General features: G+C 31.7%; 1 protein-coding gene across 1 annotated transcript; it reads left to right on the top strand.

Annotated features, from left to right (window-relative positions):
* The first annotated feature begins 6,582 nt into the window (after positions 1–6,582).
* Positions 6,583–8,663, top strand: LOC139864087 (uncharacterized). The gene is made up of 2 exons (XM_071852671.1): positions 6,583–7,313; positions 7,463–8,663. The coding sequence occupies exons 1-2, from the start codon at positions 6,583–6,585 to the stop codon at positions 8,661–8,663; spliced, it is 1,932 nt and encodes a 643-aa protein (XP_071708772.1).
* Positions 8,664–22,844: the final 14,181 nt, after the last annotated feature.

Below are 22,844 nucleotides of genomic sequence, written 5' to 3'. Positions count from 1 at the left end.
ATATTATTACAGGTAATTCAGATTCACCATGTAAATAAGCGTATTCCAAATGGTTTGGAAGTGGCTTTAACTCTAATTTCGGAGGTTCTTCTATCGATGATTTATATCGATATTTGTCTTCTTCTTTTAGCATTTGAATTTCTTCTGTTGTTGGTTCATATCCATTAGCTATAAGTGTAGCTAACATTTCAGCTTCATCAATTGGTTCATTACCTTCTCCTAAAGAACATTCTCCTGTTCCTTGTAATTCTGGAAATTCTTCTAATAATTCTGCATGTGCATCTATAGTTTGAATATAATAACATGTATCATCTGCAGATTGTGGTTGTTGCATTGCTCTATCAACTGAAAAGGTAACACTCTCATCCTCTATACTTAGGGTCAATTTCTTACCGAACACGTCTATCATTGCTTTAGCCGTGTTTAAGAATGGTTTTCCTAATATGAGAGGAACTTGAGAATCTTCTTCCATGTCCAAAACAACAAAATCTACTGGAAATACTAAAGTACCAACTTTAACTAGCATGTTCTCCATTATCCCTCTAGGATATTTTATTGATCTATCGGCTAGTTGTATGCTTATTCTGGTTGGTTTCAATTCTCCAAGGTCTAGTTTAGCGTATAGTGAATACGGCATTAGATTTATACTAGCACCTAAGTCTGCCAATGCTTCTATTGAACTAAGACTACCCAGAAAACATGGAATTGTGAAACTTCCTGGATCAGATAATTTTTCTGGTATCTTATTCAACAGCACTGCTGAACAATTGGCATTCATAGTAACAGCCGAGGGTTCTTCCATTTTCTTTCTATTTGAGATTAGATCTTTCAAGAATTTAGCATATCTAGGCATTCCTGAAATCACATCAATGAAAGGAAGATTTACATTTATCTGTTTAAACATATCCAAGAATTTGGATTGCTCGGCTTCAAGTTTCTCTTTCTTCATTTTACTCGGGTAAGGAAGTGGTGGTTGGTATGGTTTGACATAAGGTTTAACCTTAACTGTGTTATCTTCATTAACCTTTTCAACTACCGGTTCTTTTTCCTTATCTTGATCAGGTTGTGGTTCTTGTGAAGTAGGAATAGTTTCATCAGAAGTTACAGGTATTTCCGGTGGTTTAAGTGTTGTACCACTTCTTGTGGTAATCGCTTTAGCTGTTTCATTCCGGGGGTTAGCATTTGTATCACTAGGTAAACTTCCTGGTTTTCTTTCACCTATTAACCTTGCTAGGTTACTTACTTCTTGTTCCAGATTTTGAATAGAAGCTTGTTGATTTCTAAATGCTTGAGCATTTTGTTCATTGGTTTGTTTCTGAGATGTGAAAAACTGCGTTTGAGTTTCAACTAGCTTCGTCATCATATCTTCTAAATTCGGCTTTTTATCATCGGTTTGTTGTGGTGGCTTGTTTTGAAAATTAGGTCTTTGCTGTTGTAAGTATTATTGGATACTTGTTGATTGCTAGGACCTTGTTGGTTGTTGTATGGAATATTTCTGTTATAATTCTGGTTTTGATTGTAAATCGGTCTTGGCGGTTGATAATTATTCTGATAATTATTTCCAGGCCTTTGGTTTATGTATGAAATATTCTCTCTTTGTTCCATTGTTAATTCAATACTGAGACAATCTTTTGTCAAATGTGGTCCTCCACACTGCTCACAACTAATTCGTATTGAGTGAATATCTTTAGTCATCTTTTCCATTCGTCTCTCCACAGCATCTATCTTTGCGGAAATGGAATCTAAGTCATGGCTAGAATCGGCTCTAGCTGCTTTAGATGATCTAACGATATCTTTTTCTTGGTGCCACTCATGTGAGTGGGAAGCAGTGTTATCAATAATTTTGTAAGCATCAGTTTCGGTTTTCTTCATAATAGAACCACCAGCTGCTATATCTATGTCTTTCCTTGTAGTGATGTCGCATCCTTGGTAGAATATTTGTACTATTTGACAGGTATCTAAACCATGTTGCGGACATCCTCTTAACAACTTTCCATATCTTGTCCACGCCTCATATAGAGTTTCATTCGGCTTCTGTGTGAACGTAACAATTTCTGCTTGAAGTCTTACGGCTTTAGATGCAGGAAAGAATTGTTTAAGAAATTTGTCAACTAAAACATCCCATGTATCGATCGCCCCTTCAGGTAACGATTCCAACCAATCTTTGGCTTCTCCCTTTAAAGTCCAGGGAAATAACATGAGATATATCTGTTCATCCTCCACTTCTCGAATTTTAAATAGTGTGCAGATCCTATTAAAGGTACGTAGATGTTCATTTGGATCTTCCTTCGGCGCACCACTAAATTGGCATTGATTAGTCACCATGTGTAGAATTTGTCTTTGATTTCATAATCTGGCGCATTAATGTCTGGATGAGTAATTGCGTGACCTTGGCCAGTGCGTTTAGCTCTCATTCGGTCTTCCATACTTAAAGGTTCCAGATTCTCCATAATTGAATTTGTTGAATCGGAATCACTAGAGGATTCTAATTTAATGGTTCGTTCCTCAACAATCTCTGTTTGAATGATTGATGGTTCCGGAGGAAAGTTTAATGGTTCAGGATCTACGAACCGTTCCTGAATATTCTCCGGATTCTCAATTGTGAGGTCGGGTTCAAAAAATGGATTATCGGAAATTTGAACTGAAGTACTTGGTCGACTGGATGACGATTCTAAAGAAAAATCAACGGCGGTTATATTTGCTAAATGTCTTGATCTAGTTACAGGTGGTGAACGTACAAAAGGTGGTGATCGTCTTGCTCAGTGCATTCACTGAATATCCTATTAGTTTTTAAAAGGAAAGAAAAATTATAATAAGTTATCCAATTAATAGACTTTTCTGATTTTGCCCACGTTTTGAATAGCCAAAAGATGCAGCAGAGGGGCAGGATTCGTTTGGTCTCAATATAATTGAGGACTGTTTGGCTCCAATAACCCGGTCCACGTACAAATCCAACTATTACTACGAACCGGAAAATTTTGATGTCTATCAATTTAACCACTTAAAATAAATTTTCGTAATTTTAAGAAATTTAGATAAGAAGTAGAATAAAAATCTATGTCCTAAAAACTAGAATAGCGAGAAATAAGAAAGAAAAAGAGTTCGTCGGAAAAAGATCTAAAAAGATAAATTGGTTGAAAAATAAAAGGTGACGAAAAAATAAAAGAAACTTATAAAAATTAAAAATACTTGACTAACCTAACCTTATTACTACAACTAACTTAAAATTATAATCGCAAATTGAGATTACTAATTGGAATGATAATTGGTACATAGTAAAAGGTGTCTAAAAATATTAAAGCTTACAGGAAAAACTATATCCCAGATGGAAATAACTTAAAAAGAAACTAAAACTTAAAAAGGCGTCGCAAAATTCTAAAGCACCTAAATCTTATTCTAAAGAAAAAGCACTTAAGGAATTCTACGGCAAAGCCTAAAAATCTAGAAGTAAAAAATAACTATGGCAAAAACTAAGTTTAAAACTAAATATGAGCTAAATATACAAATATTACGCTACAACGATTAAAAAGGGACAAAATATAAAAATATACAAAAAGTTGTAAAAAGTACAATTTTTATAAAAATATTATTTTTATATTATTTATTTTATAAAACTATTAATTTTATAATTTAATTAAACTAATTTACTAAATAAAACAAATTAAATAAAAAGTAAAACTTAAAATAAAACTAATTATAATAATAATAACAATTAGGGTTAAATAATAATAATAATAATTAATTACCCGTATTTAATGCAGTTTGGGGTTTCTGTCGCGTGTCAGAGTTACTCCGCGAGTTGCGGTATTCAAAGCATCAAATCCCGCGAGTCGCGGGGTTCCAAAATTCAACTCTGGAGCAGTTTGAAATTTTACGCGTTTTTTTTTATATTTTTAATTTCTGTTTTTAATTTTATGTTTTAATAAAAGTATTTATATAATAAAAACTTATATCTAAAAACTAAAATAGAAATATTTTATAATTTTATAAATAAAAATCTTAAAACTAGAATTATATATATATATATATATTTTTTTTTCTGTTTTTGATTTTATGTTTTAAATAAAAACAAAATACTTAAATAAAACTTATATTTTTATAAAATAAAAATAAAGAAACTTTCTAAAACTTAAATATTTAACAAAATTTTAAAAATATATAAATTTTTCTTTTTATATTTTCCAATATTTAAAACGTATTTTTATAAAAACGAATTTTTATAAAAGTAAACTAAATTTTTTTTTTTATATTAGCGTTGTGCTTCCGGCGTTTAAGAGTTCCCCGGCAGCGACGCCAAAAATACTTGATGTCAAAGCTAAGGGGTATAAAATACTATTAAATTTTAGCAGGAAATACTATTAAATACGATACAATTTTATACAAGATATTTATTTATTTATAGAATGGATATACTTAAACCTTGCCACAACACTTATAGGCAGTGTACCTAATCGTACAGTAGTGTAGTTTTTAGTAAGTCCGGTTCGTTCCACAGGGAATCTTTTTAAACAAAGCTTAACGCTATATTGGTTTACTTTTATAAAAATACAAATATATATATATATATATATATATATATATATATATATATATATATATATATATATAAGTAATATTATTATTATAAAGGGGGGTTTTTACCGTTTAATGACCGGTTTGTCAATTTTAAAACTTTAGTCGCAGTTAAAACCAAATGTAAAATATTAAAAATAAATACAAGACTTAAATTAAAGCGGCAAGTAAATAACGATAATGAAATTGCGAATAATAAAAATGCGATAAAATAAACTTGCGATAATTAAAAAGTACGATAATTAAAAGTGCAATTAAATACAATAACAATAAAAATGCGATAATTAGAAGTGCAATTAAATATAAAATAAAGGAAATTAAATATGAAGTAAAAGAATTATGCTTATTTAAACTTCCGTAATCATGATGTTTGACGTGTTGATTTTAGTTTTATGCCCATGGGTTAATTGTCCTTTGTCCTGGATTATTTAATATGTCCATACGGATTTGTCCATAATAGTCCATCAGTCATAAATATAAAGAGCGAAAGCCTTCGTCAAATTATTCTTACTCCCGAAGTCAAATATTCCAACTAATTGGGGATTCGAATTGTAACAAGGTTTTAATACTTTGTTTAATGAATACACCAGGTTATCGACTGCGTGTAAACCAAGGTTTTACTACTTTGTTAACAATTACACCAATTACCCTTGAATGTAATTCACCCCTGTTTCAACAAGTCTATTAACTACTAATCCAGTTCCGTGTCCGGTAAAATGAATAATTATTGGTATTTATAGATATCCCGCCCACCGTACCCAGTCAAGCGTATGTGGTTATATATAAATACGTCGAATTATAAGTTTGTATATTAAATTAACAAGGTATTGTTTAGTTAATATAAAACCCATTAATAGCCCATAGTCTAATTTCCATAAGTGTCGTTCTTTTGTCCAAACCCCAATTATGGTACAAAGCCCAATTACCCAATTTTAGTAATTAGCCCAACATCATGATTACTTCGGATTAAATAAGCATAATAATAACTTAGCTAAGAGACATTAATGTAAAAAAGTTGAACATAACTTACAATGATTAAAAATAGCGTAGCGTTACACGGACAGAATTTCGACTTACACCCTTACAACATTCGCTAACATACCCTTATTATTAGAATTAAAATTAAAATTAAAATTAAAATTATAATATAAATATAAATATATACGTTTAGATAGAGAGATTGATATATGATGGATTTTTTGGTTTTTTTTTGCGATCAGAATTCGTTTGCTTTTATAGGGATTTTCGACTTTTGGGGCTCCGCGACTCGCGGCATTTTTGCCTTCAAACTCCGCGAGTCGCGGAGTTTGAAATTACAGCTCAGTCCCTTTTGGAGTCTTTCTTGCCGACGGTTTATAATATATATATAATATATATATAATTAATATAATTAATTATATATTATATTATATTTATATACATAGTTAACTTGTAATTTTTAGTCCGTTGCGTCGAGCGTTGAGAGTTGACTCTGGTCCCGGTTCCGGATTTTCGAACGTCCTTGCGTACAATTTTATATTTTGTACTTTGCGTTTTGAATCTTGTACTCTTGTAATTTCGAGACGTTTCTTATCAATAATTGGAACCTCTTTGATTGTCTTTTGTACTTTTGAGCTTTTTGGTCGTTTGCGTCTTCAATTCGTCGAATCTGTCTTTTGTCTTCACCTTTTATTATTTAAACGAATATCACTTTTAAATAGAACAATTGCAACTAAAAGCTTGTCTTTCTTGAGGAATAATGCTATGAAATATATGTTCGTTTTTAGCATTATCAGTAGTTTTTATAAGATAGTGGCCAAGATACTTTCCAATCGTCTACGAAAGGTAATTCCAAGACTTATTGGATCGGAACAAAGCGCCTTCTTGAAGGATCGTTACATCCTAGATGGTATCCTTGTTGCAAACGAATCTATAGACTTTTTGAAAAAGCACAAAAGAAAAGGTATCATTTTCAAAGTCGATTTCGAGAAGGCTTTTGATAGTCTAAATTGGGATTTTCTCATGGAAGTGATGGCATGTATGGGGTTTGGTGTTAAATGGTGTAAAAGGATTCTTGCGTGTCTTAAATTGGCTATTATCTCCATTCTTATAAATGGTTCTCCTACTCGCGAATTTAGCATGGGGCGAGGAGTTAGGCAAGGCGACCCGCTCTCCCCTTTCCTCTTTATCCTTGCGGCGGAAGGCTTAAATATTCTTACTAAAGCCGCGGTTAATCGAGGTCTTTTCAGAGGTGTTGAAATTGGAAGAGATAAAGTTGTAGTCTCCCATTTTCAATATGCGGATGATACCATGTTTCTTGGAGAATGGTCTACAACAAATGCCCGTAACCTCTTCAAAATTTTAAAGTGTTTTGAGCTTTCATCGGGTCTTAAAGTTAACTTTCATAAGAGTTATCTTTACGGGGTAGGGGTCGATTGGGGTGATGTTGAATCCTTAGCAAATCGAATGGGATGCCAAGCTGGTAAATTCCCTTTCATGTATCTCGGTCTCCCAATTGGTGCTAGAATGAAAAAAGTTGGTGATTGGTATCCGGTGATTGAAAAGTTTAAAAATAGGCTTTCGGAATGGAAAATGAGGACGTTGTCCTTTAGTGGGAGATTAGTTCTTCTAAAATCGGTGTTCAATAGTATTCCATTGTATTATTTCGCGCTTTTTCGTGCCCCGCCTTGTGTACTTAAGCTTCTTGAGAGTATGAGACGTTCTTTCTTTTGGGGTGGGGATCTTGAGGGCTCTAAAATTTTGTGGGTTAATTGGGACACAACTTGCTTACCTTATGGGGAGGGGGGACTTAACATCGGTCTTTAAAAAGCAAAAATCTTGCCCTTTTGGGCAAGTGGTGGTGGAGGTTCAAAACCGAAACCAATTGCTTTTGGATTAAAATTATTCGTAGTATTTATGGAATTGACGGTGGCTTGAGGTTGAGTGATGGGCTTGCTCATCGCTCGGCCTCGAGTATTTGGCAAAACATTATTTGTGCAGGAAACATCATTGAAGATTTTCGCATTCCTTTTAAAGCCTCTTTCAAGAAATCAATTGGTGATGGAAGCTCCACGTCTTTTTGGAATGATAATTGGTGCGGTACGGATTGCTTGAAGATTTTGTTCCCAAGGCTCTTTAAGCTCAAAACTGACATTAATGCCTACATTAGCGATCGAGTTCGAGTGACAGATAACCAGCTCAGGTCAGAGGCAGGAGGTGTTTCTGTACCTTCGGTGCCTCCTGGATTGTCGGCCTCAGCAAACACAGCTTTCGATACTCCCTCTGGTACACTCACTGTTCCGGTAACAGCAAGCTTTTCGGCCAATTCTCTCCCACCAGGTCCTTCTGATCGAGCCAAGAATCTGCCAGGCCTTGCATATAATGGTTCAATTCGTTTTAATTGGGTTTGGTTGCGAGTACCTTCTGGTAGAACTTCGAATGAATTGCAGGAACTAGAAAATCTGTTGCGGTCTATCTCCTTTGGTTTTAATTCTCAAGAAACATGGAAGTGGTCTCTTGCAAACAATGGTGAATTCACGATTAAAAAGTTATCATACCTACTCAATGCACGTATCCTTGGTACTTCCTGTTCTCCCTCACACAAAACGTTTAGAAATAATCTTGTACCTAAAAAAGTGGGAATTTTTGTGTGGAGGGCATTGAGGATGCGAATTCCGGTTAGGTTGGAACTCGATAAGCGGGGCGTTGATCTTCATAGTGTTCGTTTCCCCGTTTGTGACGACAACCTCGAATCGGTTGATCATGCTCTAGTGTCCTATAGTCATGCATCGGATGTATGGAATCGGGTATATAAGTGGTGGAATCTTGGTACTTACTCTTTATCTTGTGTTTCCGACTCTTTACAAGGTAGAACTTCTCATTCGGTATCCTCTTTTGGCAAAAAAATTTGGCAAGTCTTCGAGTGGATATGTGTATATTATATTTGGAAGAATCGAAATTTGGAAGTTTTTCGCAAGAACGCATCTATTGTACCGGTGTTAGATAACGAAATTCAAGTGAAGTCTTTTGAATGGATCTCATGTAGGCTTAAAGGAAATATGATCGAGTGGCTTAGTTGGTTGTCCAATCCTTCTTTGTATTTATCTTTGTAGTTTTTTAGTGTGTGTTACAACCTTTGCACCCTAGTTTGTAGATCGTGAACTCCTTTGGCCAACCTTGTCGCTGTATGGTTGTGGCCTTGTTGTATTGTTATTTTTGGTTTTAATATATTACCTTGCCTTTCAAAAAAAAATATATATATATATATATATATATATATTCTCTTCTAGTTAATGTAATATTTTTGATTTTATTTAATGTAATATCTTTTTGAGTAAATGATTTTATTTGTATTATTTAAAAGTCTACTTTTTGAAGAAACGTTTGGTCAGTATTTTAAGTTATATTTTTAATTTAATTTATGAATGTATTTTATAAAAGTTAGTTTTTTAATTAAATAATAAGTGGGTCCATTATTTAGAAAGAAGTATCTAATTGTTGGTAGCATTCAGTCTTTTTGAGTCTTTTTTAAAAAGTGTTGAGGTAGCGCTGATGTGGCAGTTAGTCTTTTTAACGAAGCATGTCATGGTTAGGAGTGGTCTTAGTAGTTACTAGTTAGGCCATATACAATGGTTCAAGATGTTAACAGAAATTATACCCGTCACATCAGCGTCCAATCAGCACAAACCCTTTAACATTCCTTTCACTAAACCCTTACTATCATATACTCCATTTCAAATTTTAATCAATTTAAAATTATTATTTAAATAAAATAAATAAATACAAATAACATTTTATTAAATAAATAAAAACATTACATTATTAAATATTAAAAACAATAATTAAAAAAAAGATAATACATAAATAAAAAAACGTTACATAATTAAAAAAAGAAAAACGAACTTATTCTTATGAAAACGAAGCTACTCGAGCGGTGTCGGGTCGCCGTCTTCGTCTTCGTTTTGCTGTTCTTCGGTGTCTTCGTTTTCTTCGTCTTCGTCGCTTAACAAGACCGTCTTCATTTTTTGTCGATACCTTTGAAGAATTTTCTGGTCTTTCTTTGGCAAGTTCGGGTTGACGCTTGTGTTGAAAATTCGAAAGGCACGATTCATTACTTTCATTAAAGACGATTGACGTTTTTGTTTTGAGTTAAAGGAATTTCTTGTTTAGCGACCAAGATTTGAGAACGAACCTCTTCGGATGAACAAGATGAGGCGGCGTTGGATGAAGTCGAACACTTTCTGCTTTTTCTACCGGCTAATCGACCAGGTGGACGCCGGATTGATATCTCTTGACATTTTCGCCCATTTCCCGGTTATTTGTTCGTTGTTCCTTTTGCGATCGGCGACTTGATTATAGTACACTACAACCGTATTCCAAAACGAATCGGCCGATTGTGAAGTTGCAATTTCAGATTTTCCGTGACATCGAGCCAACGTTCGACCAGAATTTCTTCTTCTTCCTCTGTCCAATGCATAACTTAACGTCTCGACTTGACACTTCCTTCGAGTAATTTACCTTTTTCCTTTTTTTAGCTTTTTGTTTTTCGGTCTCGTGTTGTGTTTCGGGTACGTTTTCAAGAGTCGGTTGTGTTAAATGTTGTTGTATGTATGAAAGTTGTTGTTGTTGTGATTGTGAAAAGAATTGTTGTTGGTTAATAGGAAATTGTTGTTGTGAATAATATGTATTCATGTTTTTATATTGTAATTGTTGTTAAAATGGTAGTGGTGGTGGTTGAACAAATTGTAATTGTTGTTGAAATTGTGGTAGTTGTTGTGATGGAACTGTAGAGACCCGTCCTAATCCACCTGGACGTAGTCTTCATTAGATGGTCCCATTGCGAGGTTCTGACATCTATATGCCATGAACGACTCCATGTAATATCTTTAAAATGAGCAATTGCACAGCGGAAGATTTCTTTCATACCTGAGAATAAACATGCTTTAAAGTGTCAACCAAAAGGTTGGTGAGTTCATAGGTTTATCAAAAAACAATAAAATTCATCATTTTGATAGACCACAAGATTTAAATGCTGCATGATACAAATGGGCCCGAATCCTATACCCACCTGTAATGTACATGCGATATCTTTTAAATACAGTACACCTTTCTCGTGTACGAAATCATTTTTCATAAATCTTAGTAACACTACACATATCTCGAGTACAAAATATCATACACATAACGTGTGTATAAAATCATTCTCTCGATTCATAACATTCACTTTACTTTCATAGCTTGGCTTGGTAACCGACCTTAACATATAATGCGCATCAATAATATCCTCAAAACAGAACATCTCGTCTGTATAATAAATAAACTTCGAAGTACTAAACACCACGCCCACTAGCCCTTCCGTCCAGTGAACATTCTGGGTGAGGGTGTTAAACCCGGTAGCTACCTTTAGGATTCGCGTCAATTAGGCGTGCACTAATTCTCAAAATTAGTGATGTTTGATAATTCTTAGGTTACCAAGCAATAATAATCAGGGGAAAAATATTCATATCAATTTTGGCAATTATCACGTCCACATAATTCAATGGTGGCAATTATCACGTCCACATAATTCATTCGAGGAATGTTTTGCTTGTGTCTATCTCGTCAAACATTTATAAAAGCATTTCATGTATTCGCAGTTCAAAATGTATTTCAAAAGCATTTAATAAAGCAGTTGTAAAAGTAGCGCATGTATTCTCAGTCCCAAAATGTAAAAAGTAAAAGGGATCAAATGAACTCACCTATTGTATTTTGTAGTAAAAATACATATGACTATATTGAACAATGCAGGGTTGGCCTCGGATTCACGAACCTATATCAATTATATATACTAACACATATACTTGTAATCGAACAACTAAATTTATATATTATTAGTGATATAATTGTTATTTTAATAAATTATATGTTTCATCAATAAGTAATTTTAAATATTTCTATTTTATGTACCTTAACTAAATAATTAGTATTTATTATAGAACATTAATATAGATATGTTATATGTATTAACTTTAGTGTTGTATAACTAAAAATTATTTGATAAAATAATATTAATAATAATAAATAAAAAGTTGTATTATTTTATAATAATAATATTAGTAAATATACTTAATAATGATAATGATAATAATAATTATGATTCTGAAAATAATAATACTTATATTGATAATAGTATTAGTGGTAATATGGATAATAATAATAATAATAATGATAATAGTAATAATAATAATAATAATAATAATAATAATAATAATAATAATAATAATAATAATAATAATAATAATAATAATAATAATAACAAAAATAATACTTTTACTAAATGACATTTATTAAAATGTTATTTTTTAATAATAATGATAAGAACAAAAATATCAATGATGTTAATAATAATAGTAATTGTAATAATAATAATAATAATTATAATAATAATAATAATAATAATAATAATAATAATAATAATAATAATAATAATAATAATAATAATAATAATAATAATAATAATTAGAATACTACCTTATAGTAATAAGCTCTTAAAAAAATAAATGCCACTGCCCGGGCTCGAACCCTCGACCTCTCGTTCAACGAGCGCACGCCTAACCAGTCCTCTATGATAAAAATAATAATAATAATAATTATGATTCTAAAAATAATAATACTTATATTGATAATAGTATAAGTGGTAATATGGATAATAATAAAAATAATGATAATAGTAATAATAATAATAATAATAATAATAATAATAATAATAATAATAATAATAATAATAATAATAATAATAATAATAATAATAATAATAATAATAGTAATAATAATAATAATAATAATAATAATAATAATAATAATAATAATAATAATAATAATAATAATAACAAAAATAATACTTTTACTAAATGACATTTATTAAAATGTTATTTTTTAATAATAATGATAACAACAAAAATATCAATGATGTTAATAATAATAGTAATTGTAATAATAATAATAATAATAATAATAATAATAATAATAATAATAATAATAATAATAATAATAATAATAATAATAATAATAATAATAATAATAATTAGAATTAGAATACTACCTTATAGTAATAAGCTCTTACAAAAATAAATGCCACTGCCCGGGTTCGAACCCTCGACCTCTCGTTCAACGACCGCACGCCTAACCAGTCCTCTATGAATTCATTTATGTTTTAATTACAACTTATATTCTTATAACTCGTGTTATTCTGTTTTCTTCTTAATTATCTAACCCCCATCATATATTTCCTTCGTCATCATCATCATCTCACGCCATCATCATCCACAGAATTATAAACACGATACAGCAGTAGCAGGGAGTCCATAACATCACGATCCTTACTCATCATCATAATACAACCCATTCATAACATAAACCGAACCTGACCCACTCTTAAAATGTAAAGGAAACCTCGGCTCAAGTAGCATGTCATCCTAAAACTACATGGCCCAACAATCAAATTCATATTGCAAGTCCACTTAAACTTAAATGATCTCACAGCAGCCTGATTCAAAACAAAACTTGACAAGCCGTCTAATCCCTCAATTAAATACCCTCGATCCTATTTGTTCACTTTTATTCTAACTGGGACAAGGAACAGAAGACGTACCGCTGTATCAATCAAAGGGTTACGTGATATTCAACAAGTGGGTTTACCTGTTTTAAGGTTTGTCGGCCACCAAGGTAAAAGAAAAAAAAAGAAACGTGCAATCCTCCCAATTATTATCGCACCATCATCGTAATAGGTGTTTATCAAGAAGAGAAACAAAAAAACACAGCTGCAACTGCAGTTTAATGATGTGTGTGGTGTTCGAACTGCAAACAGAAGAAAGCAACAACAGTATTGTCTGATGATAATGGTTCTATGGTGGTTCAAGTATAGAATATGGTGGTGATTGTGGTTGATCGAACGGGACTAGAAACAAGCAGGTGTAGTCGGTTGTGTGGTGATATGGGTTGTGTTCGAGGTTTGAATAGGAATAGAAGGAACGAAAAGAAAAACGTAGCGAGGGTGTCGATGGTTTGTAGGTGACGGTAGCAGCAGGGAACAACAACAAGGACAAATGGGTTTCAATTGACGGGTTATAGTGGTAACCTTATAATGTTGTGAGGATGTTAGTGGTGATCAATCAAAAATGGTGATGGTTTGTTATGGGTTGGTGATGATGAACGATGGTTATGGCTTGATCAAATACAAGAACGTAGAAGAAGTGATCGATTTCATGGATGGTTAAATGCGCGGTGATCATAGTAGCCAACTAGAAAGTAGTAATATAGTAGTGAAATGGGTTTTGTTTGATGGGAAGTGGGTTTCAAAGTTCATGAAAAAGAAGGAAAAAAAATATATATTAGAGAGAAAGATGATCGTTGTGGATGATGGCGGTTGAGATAGAGTTGTAGGTGGTGGGTTTGGTGATCTTTTGAACTAGAAACCAGGAAAAACCGTAGCCCACCCTTTTGTCTTGGATTGTTGTTGACGAATAGAAAAGAGAAACAATAAAACGGGTCGTAGGTGGTTTATGGTGTCGTGGTGATGTGCTTCGGTGGTGGTGGACGGCTTGGGTGAATGATGGTTGCCGGTTGTTCAAGAGGAAAGGATGGTGTTTGCTCTAACTTCTAATAATCTATATGTCTATATGTATATTATATATATATATATATATATATATATATATATATATATATATATATATATATATATATATATATATATATATATATATATATATATATATATATATATATATATATATATATATATATATATATATATGTATATATATATCAGTTTTCAAGTTGCAAGAAAGTAACATAGTAAAGATTTCAAACTTAATCGTGCATATACATGAATGGGATAGCAGCCTTAGGTGACATATGAATGATATGATTGTTTGGTTGTTCACCATATTAGACAGAAAGTAGATACATGCATTTGTATATATGTATGGTTAAAATTTCAAAAGTAATCAATCAAAAACAGTTGATTGAAATAATAATATTTATAATATAATAATAATTAATAATTTAATCGTGTGATAATAATAGCTGTCTATTAGATTATTTAATATTAATATTTAATAAATATAAATATATTAATAATAATAATACTTTTAATATTAATAATAATAATAAATTTAATAATATACACATAATAAAGATCATGATAATAATTTCTAATAAAATACCAAGTTTAACAATAATAATTAATTACCTTATTAATGGTAATAATAATAATATAACAAATTATATGTATCAAATTTCGTATTTATATATTCATATGTTTAAATATGTATGTATCTATTTACAATTAGTGTTCGTGAATCGTCAAGAGCAGTCGAAGGTCAATTGAATATATGAAACAGATTCAAACTTTTTGAGACTCGATATTATAGACTTTGCTTATCGTGTTAAAATCATATGAAGATTAAGTTTAAATTTAGTCGAAAATTTCCGGGTCGTCCCAGTACCTACCCGTTAAAGAAATTTCGTCCCGAAATTTGATTGAGATGGTCATGGCTAACAATAAATATGTTTTCGTGACGCATACGATCGGATAAATAGAGTTTTATCATTATTGATTAATATAGATAAAAAGATTCGATTATGTGAAGAGTACGAGTGAAGCTATCACAAAAGATTGAAATGGGAAAGACAAGTTTCATTATAACTTTTGACTAGTCATGGTTGAATTCCGGAATTCAAGGAATTTAAAAGAAAAATTTTCGTAATAACATTTGATTCTTCGGTAATTAAGGAAATTAGGATTCTCTTCGATTAAATGCGATAATCTGTTTTGATTGCTCTGTCGGATATTTCACTATAAATCCACCCTCTTCATTTCCTTTATATTTTGGAGTTCCATACTTTTGTTTTCTCTTCTTGACTTTAAGTCAAACAAATAATGGTCCAGAATTCGTAAGTATGAAGTTTTGAGTGAACCTGATTACGGTTCTAAGAGAGAGATTGTAATCGTACGATCTTGATTAGTTAAATTACCAGAATTCAAGAGAAAAGATAGAACTATCAGGAGAATATGTTCTCTATATGTTCGGAGATTGGGTAGAATGTAAGAGTCGTGTAACATGACACATGATGACTTTATGGTCTGTGAATCATCATGTTTCATTAGAAACTCAGCATGACTTACTGTAATATAATCACGTTGGCCAAGCGTCATTATATTATACTAACCCATGCTTCAATTCCCAACACTTCTCCACAATTCATTCATAATTTATACTTAGATTTTACAGAAGTTTCGAATATAATGAATACAGAAAACACGAAGAGGTAATTAATTTCGAACAAGAATATTTATGAAAATATCCTCAGAAATATCGAAGATATTTATGATGATATTTTGAAATTTCTACGTTTGAAAGTTGATGAAGAAAAATTTTCCGCAAGGTTTTAACATGACTTCGGAGCAAGATACTCTCTAGAGATTTCATCGGATCCAGAATTTCTTGGATTCTTTGAATATAGGGTTTGGTCCTTGTATTTATCCTTGATCTCCTTCATGGTTTGCTCAATCCGTATTTCAGTACCAAATTTTCTATCAAGCATTCCTAACACTCCATTCTTTATCATCAGACTTTTGGAGGTTTAGATCATCTACAATTTTTCTGTTTCCTCTGCATTTAATGCTACGATATCTGAATCATCGATTATAAATCCGAGGTGGTTTCAGGAGGGATTGTGTTTTTAGATGATTTAAACGCTGATGGTAATCGTCAAGATACGAATGATTGTTTAGGATGAAATCAAGTGACAAACTTATATATCAAAGTTATAATAAGGCTGATCCGAATGAAAGTCGAAGTTGATTTGCTGGAGCTGTGACAAAATTGGCTAATTTTGGAAAGGTATTGTAAAGTTATTTTCGGTATTAACACACCAATGGATCTGGCACAGTTTTGAATTCAAAGTATGGCTTTGAAAGATGTAGGAATCTAAAAGTGATGTCTTCTGTTAAATCTTGACTGGGATTTTGATCGGTCAAAATCTGAATATGAAATTAAATTTGAATGAAAATGGTTATTATTTGGTGAACGGATACGTTTATCTGTGGTTGTAAGTAGGATAGTAAATGATTGTTGAATCGGATTTGAAGAATGTACAGTGTAACTTATTAATGTGAAACTAAATATTCCTCGGGTATTACCTACCCGTTAAAATATTTTTACCATTATCAGTTTGTACAAAAGAATTTTTAATTACAATCTTTATGAAAACATATACACATATATATTTTCTTCAGATGTAATCGTGGATTTAATGAGTTAATATGATATTAAACTCATATGATTTTCGGTTTGAGCTAGAATAAGTAATCTCTAAAACTATTAGGAACCACATATTCTTCGCAGAATATTTCTTCAATGAAGTTATGGATCAATACTTCATCGTTCATTGTTGTTGGTACTCCTTGGTATCTATGGTGCGTATGATGTTGATGTTCGAGGTATAGATTGTGATGTCGAGACGTGTGATGCGGATGTTGTTTTTGGTGGTAATGGTACTGTTGATGTTGGTGCCGTTGCTGAAGCTGGTACGTTTTGCACCATATTTTCCAAAGTTACAACTCGGGCGCGAAGCTCGTTGGCTTCTGCTATTACTCCGGGATGATTGTCGGTCGGAACGAGCGGATGAATAAAATCTAGAATTTGAGATAGTGTATAATCATGACAAGATACTCTGAAAATGAGAGAGAAAATGGTATTTCGAACAAATTCGCCGGTAAGTGCTTCAGATTCTTTGCCAAGAGGTGAATTCGGTTGGTGGAAAGGATCGACTTATTCTCATCTTCATTGATTAAGTTGACTATGAAATCATCAGATGAATTGGTGATGGCTGATTGGTTGATTCATTCTGGTGACGCTGCTTCCGGAGTTTAGATGAACATCCATGTCGGAATAGCTGTCGAAATCCGAGGAATTCGAACTGGTTGAGGGATTCATCTCGTACGATCAGATGAAGGATTTTCGATAGGAAATAGATTATAGGATGTAGATTAGTACCCTGCAATACATAATTTATGTATGCATATATAATACTAAAATCCCATAAGTTACGAAGGAATCTACGGAAAATGTCAGGCAAAGTTTACAGTAACAGATACGCTAAGATATGAATTAGCAGATATGCTAAGATATAAATTTTGTCTATACACTAATCATGCAATTATTGCAATAAGATGTGTTTAGACTAAGGATGATAAGCAAGTGATTCTCTAAGAATGATAAGCAGATAATTTTCGACACGAAATGATAAGCAAAACTTTTGACATACAGACACGGTCGAAGTCCAGACTCACTAATGCATCTAAACAACTATCAGTTAGACACACTAATGCAAGACCTGGTTCGCTAAGACCACCACTCTGATACCACCTGTAGAGACCCGTCCTAATCCACCTGGACGTAGTCTTCATTAGATGGTCCCATTGCGAGGTTTTGACCTCTATATGCCATGAACGACTCCATGTAATATCTTTAAAATGAGCAATTACACAGCGGAAGATTTCTTTCATACCTGAGAATAAACATGCTTTAAAGTGTCAACCAAAAGGTTGGTGAGTTCATAGGTTTATCAAAAAACAATAAAATTCATCATTTTGATAGACCACAAGATTTAAATGCTGCATGATACAAATGGGCCTGAATCCTATACCCACCTATAATGTACATGCGATATCTTTTAAATACAGTACACATTGCTCGTGTACGAAACCATTTTTCATAAATCTTAGTAACCGTACACATATCTCGTGTACAAAATATCATACACATAACCTGTGTATAAAATCATTCTCTCAATTCATAACATTCACTTTACTTTCATAGCTTGGCTTGGTAACCGACCTTAACATATAATGCGCATCAATAATATCCCCAAAACAGAACATCTCGTCTATATAATAAATAAACTTCGAAGTACTAAACACCACGCCCACTAGCCCTTCCGTCTAGTGAACATTCTGGGTGGGGGTGTTAAACCCGGTAGCTACCTTTAGGATTCGCGTCAATTAGGCGTGCACTAATTCTCAAAATTAGTGATGTTCCCTAATTCTTAGGTTACCAAGCAATAATAATCAGGGGAAAAATATTCATATCAATTGTGGTAATTATCACGTCCACATAATTCAATGGTGGCAATTATCACGTCCACATAATTCATTCGAGGAATGTTTTGCTTGTGTCTATCTCGTCAAACATTTATAAAAGCATTTCATGTATTCGCAGTTCAAAATGTATTTCAAAAGCATTTAATAAAGCAGTTGTAAAAGTAGCGCATGTATTCTCAGTCCCAAAAATGTAAAGAGTAAAAGGGAGCAAATGAACTCACCTATTGTATTTTGTAGTAAAAATACATATGACTATATTGAACAATGCAGGGTTGGCCTCGGATTCACGAACCTATATCAATTATATATATTAACACATATACTTGTAATCGAACAACTAAATTTATATGTTATTAGTGATATAATTGTTATTTTAATAAATTATATGTTTCATCAATAAGTAATTTTAAATATTTCTATTTTATGTACCTTAACTAAATAATTAGTATTTATTATAGAACATTAATATAGATATGTTATATGTATTAACTTTAGTGTTGTATAACTAAAAATTATTTGATAAAATAATATTAATAATAATAAATAAAAAGTTGTATTATTTTATAATAATAATATTAGTAAATATACTTAATAATGATAATGATAATAATAATTATGATTCTGAAAATAATAATACTTATATTGATAATAGTATTAGTGGTAATATGGATAATAATAATAATAATAATGATAATAGTAATAATAATAATAATAATAATAATAATAATAATAATAATAATAATAATAATAATAATAATAATAATAATAATAATAACAAAAATAATACTTTTACTAAATGACATTTATTAAAATGTTATTTTTTAATAATAATGATAAGAACAAAAATATCAATGATGTTAATAATAATAGTAATTGTAATAATAATAATAATAATTATAATAATAATAATAATAATAATAATAATAATAATAATAATAATAATAATAATAATAATAATAATAATAATAATTAGAATACTACCTTATAGTAATAAGCTCTTAAAAAAATAAATGCCACTGCCCGGGCTCGAACCCTCGACCTCTCGTTCAACGAGCGCACGCCTAACCAGTCCTCTATGAATTCATTTATGTTTTAATTACAACTTATATTCTTATAACCCGTGTTATTCTGTTTTCTTCTTAATTATCTAACCCCCATCATATATTTCCTTCGTCATCATCATCTCACGCCATCATCATCCACAGAATTATAAACACGATACAGCAGTAGCAGGGAGTCCATAACATCATGATCCTTACTCATCATCGTTATACAACCCATTCATAACATAAACCGAACCTGACCCACTCTTAAAACGTAAAGGAAACCTCGGCCCAAGTAGCATGTCATCCTAAAACTACATGACCCAATAATCAAATTCATATTGCAAGTTCACTTAAACTTAAATGATCTCACAGCAGCCCGATTCAAAACAAAACTTGACAAGCCGTCTAATCCCTCAATTAAAAACCCTCGATCCTTTTTGTTCACTTTTATTCTAACTGGGACCAGGAACAGAAGACGTACCGCTGTATCAATCAAAGGGTTACGTGATATTCAACAAGTGGGTTTACCTGTTTTAAGGTTTGTCGGCCACCAAGGTAAAATAAAAAAAAAGAAACATGCAATCCTCCCAATTATTATCGTACATATCATCATTATTCAGTATTCATCACCATCATCGTAATAGGTGTTTATCAAGAAAAGAAATAGAAAAACACAGCTGCAACTGCAGTTTAATGATGTGTGTGGTGTTCGAACTGCAAACAGAAGAAAGCAACAACAGTATTGTCTGATGATAATGGTTCGATGGTGGTTCAAGTATAGAAGATGGTGGTGATTGTGGTTGATCGAACGGGACTAAAAACAAGCAGGTGTAGTCGGTTGTGTGGTGATATGGGTTGTGTTCGAGGTTTGAATAGGAATAGAAGGAATGAAAAGAAAAACGTAGCGAGGGTGTCGATGGTTTGTAGGTGATGGTAGCAGCAGGGAACAACAACAAGGACAAATGGGTTTTGGTTGACGGGTTATAGTGGTAACCTTATAATGTTGTGAGGATGTTATTGGTGATCAATCAAAAAGGGTGATGGTTTGTTATATCAGTTTTCAAGTTGCAAGAAAGTAACATAGTAAAGATTCCAAACTTAATCGTGCATATACATGAATAGGATAGCAGCCTTAGGTGACATATGAATGATATGATTGTTTGGTTGTTCACCATATTAGACAGAAAGCAGATACATGCATTTGTATATATGTATGGTTAAAATTTCAAAAGTAATCAATCAAAAACAGTTGATTGAAATAATAATATTTATAATATAATAATAATTAATAGTTTAATCATGTGATAATAATAGCTGTCTATTAGATTATTTAATATTAATATTTAATAAATATAAATATATTAATAATAATAATACTTTTAATATTAATAATAATAATAGATTTAATAATATACACATAATAAAGATCATGATAATAATTTCTAATAAAATACCAAGTTTAATAACAATAATTAATAATACTAATAATAATAATTATAATTAATAACCTTATTAATGGTAATAATAATAATATAACAAATTATATGTATCAAATTTCGTATTTATATATTCATATGTTTAAATATGTATGTATCTATTTACAATTAGTGTTCGTGAATCGTCAAGAGCAGTCGAAGGTCAATTGAATATATGAAACAGATTTAAACTTTTTGAGACTCGATATTATAGACTTTGCTTATCGTGTCGAAATCATATGAAGATTAAGTTTAAATTTAGTCAAAAATTTCCGGGTCGTCACAGGAACAAATTGTTGTTGTTGAGAAAAAATAGTTTGGCTCGAAAATGAATTGCTAGCTTAGTTCGATGATGAATGATTCGGTGACAGGATTGGATTGTTTAACATATGGTTGAAGAGTTCGTTATTATTTGGTTGAGACATTTTGGTTTGACTTGAAGGATTGAAAGTGTATGAGTGTTGAAATAAAGTGTTTGATATTGAATAAAGATTGAGAGTGTAGTATGAGTGTGTGATTATGTTTAGTGTAGTATGTGTATGTATATATAGAATAAGTAATAAGTAATTTGTAAAAGAAAAAAAATAATATGTTAACTAGTCGTTGGAAAAAAATAATTAAATAAGTGGGACCCACAAATTCGATAGTTACCCTCGTTGCAGGGTCCACTGGCGAGAGGTTTGGCAGTTTGCTGACAACGGTCGTTAGCCGTTGGCGGCCGTTAACGGCCATTAACGGCTCCCTTTCACTAACCATTGCAACCGGCCTTAGGGAAATTTGTACCAAGTGGTCCCATAGTTATATTACTCATCTTCTATTAGGGAGAGGAATCCTTGCCATCTGATTGGTCCACGTGGCGCTCTCACTCACGTAGATTTACTATTCACGCTATTTACACTTTTTTATACATATATTTTTTTACATTTTTTTATTTTGTATATTTTTTTACATAAACATATAGTAAATGTGTGGAGAGTGGTTGGATCTGAACTGTAGCGTATTGTTGTTCACCACACCCTGTTGCGTCCTGTTCTGTCCATCCGCCATTCTCTTCTTTCTAACCCTATATTTTCCCTCACCCTCTTGCTTTCTCCATTTACGTTCCTCCTTTCAGTTGCCTAAGTTGGATTATTCAGAGTTAAATCAGGTATGCTTGATCGATTTCTTTTCAATTAAGCGAATTTTTTCTTTAATTTTGTTTGCTATTGCAGTTTGAAAATCGAATTACTTTTGAAGTTGAACGATTTCATTACAGGTATGATTAATCGATTTTGTTACATGTGTGCTTAATCACTCTTGCTTTCTCTATTTAGGTTCCTCCTTTCAGTTAAGAGAATTTTTTCTTTAATTTTGTTTGCTATTGCAGTCTTAAAATCGAATTATGTAACGACCCTGGATTTTTCAACGTTTAATTATTAATATTTATTATTAATACTTGTAATTTATTGAATGTATTGTTTATATACATTTACTTGTTACCGCGATTAACTTTGAATGCCCGAAACGTCTTTGTGACACACGTACATTACACGAATAATATTTTCGAGTATTATTTACATTCATGATTAAGTCTTATTAATCATTTTTAATTAACTATGGATACTAGTTAATTACTTGGGCTTTTGT

The sequence above is a fragment of the Rutidosis leptorrhynchoides genome, chromosome 8, assembly GCF_046630445.1.
Source record: "Rutidosis leptorrhynchoides isolate AG116_Rl617_1_P2 chromosome 8, CSIRO_AGI_Rlap_v1, whole genome shotgun sequence".
NCBI classification, from domain to species: Eukaryota; Viridiplantae; Streptophyta; class Magnoliopsida; order Asterales; family Asteraceae; genus Rutidosis; species Rutidosis leptorrhynchoides.
The sequence above is the reverse complement of the archived record's forward strand: the minus strand, read 5'-3'. Positions and strand labels throughout refer to the sequence as shown.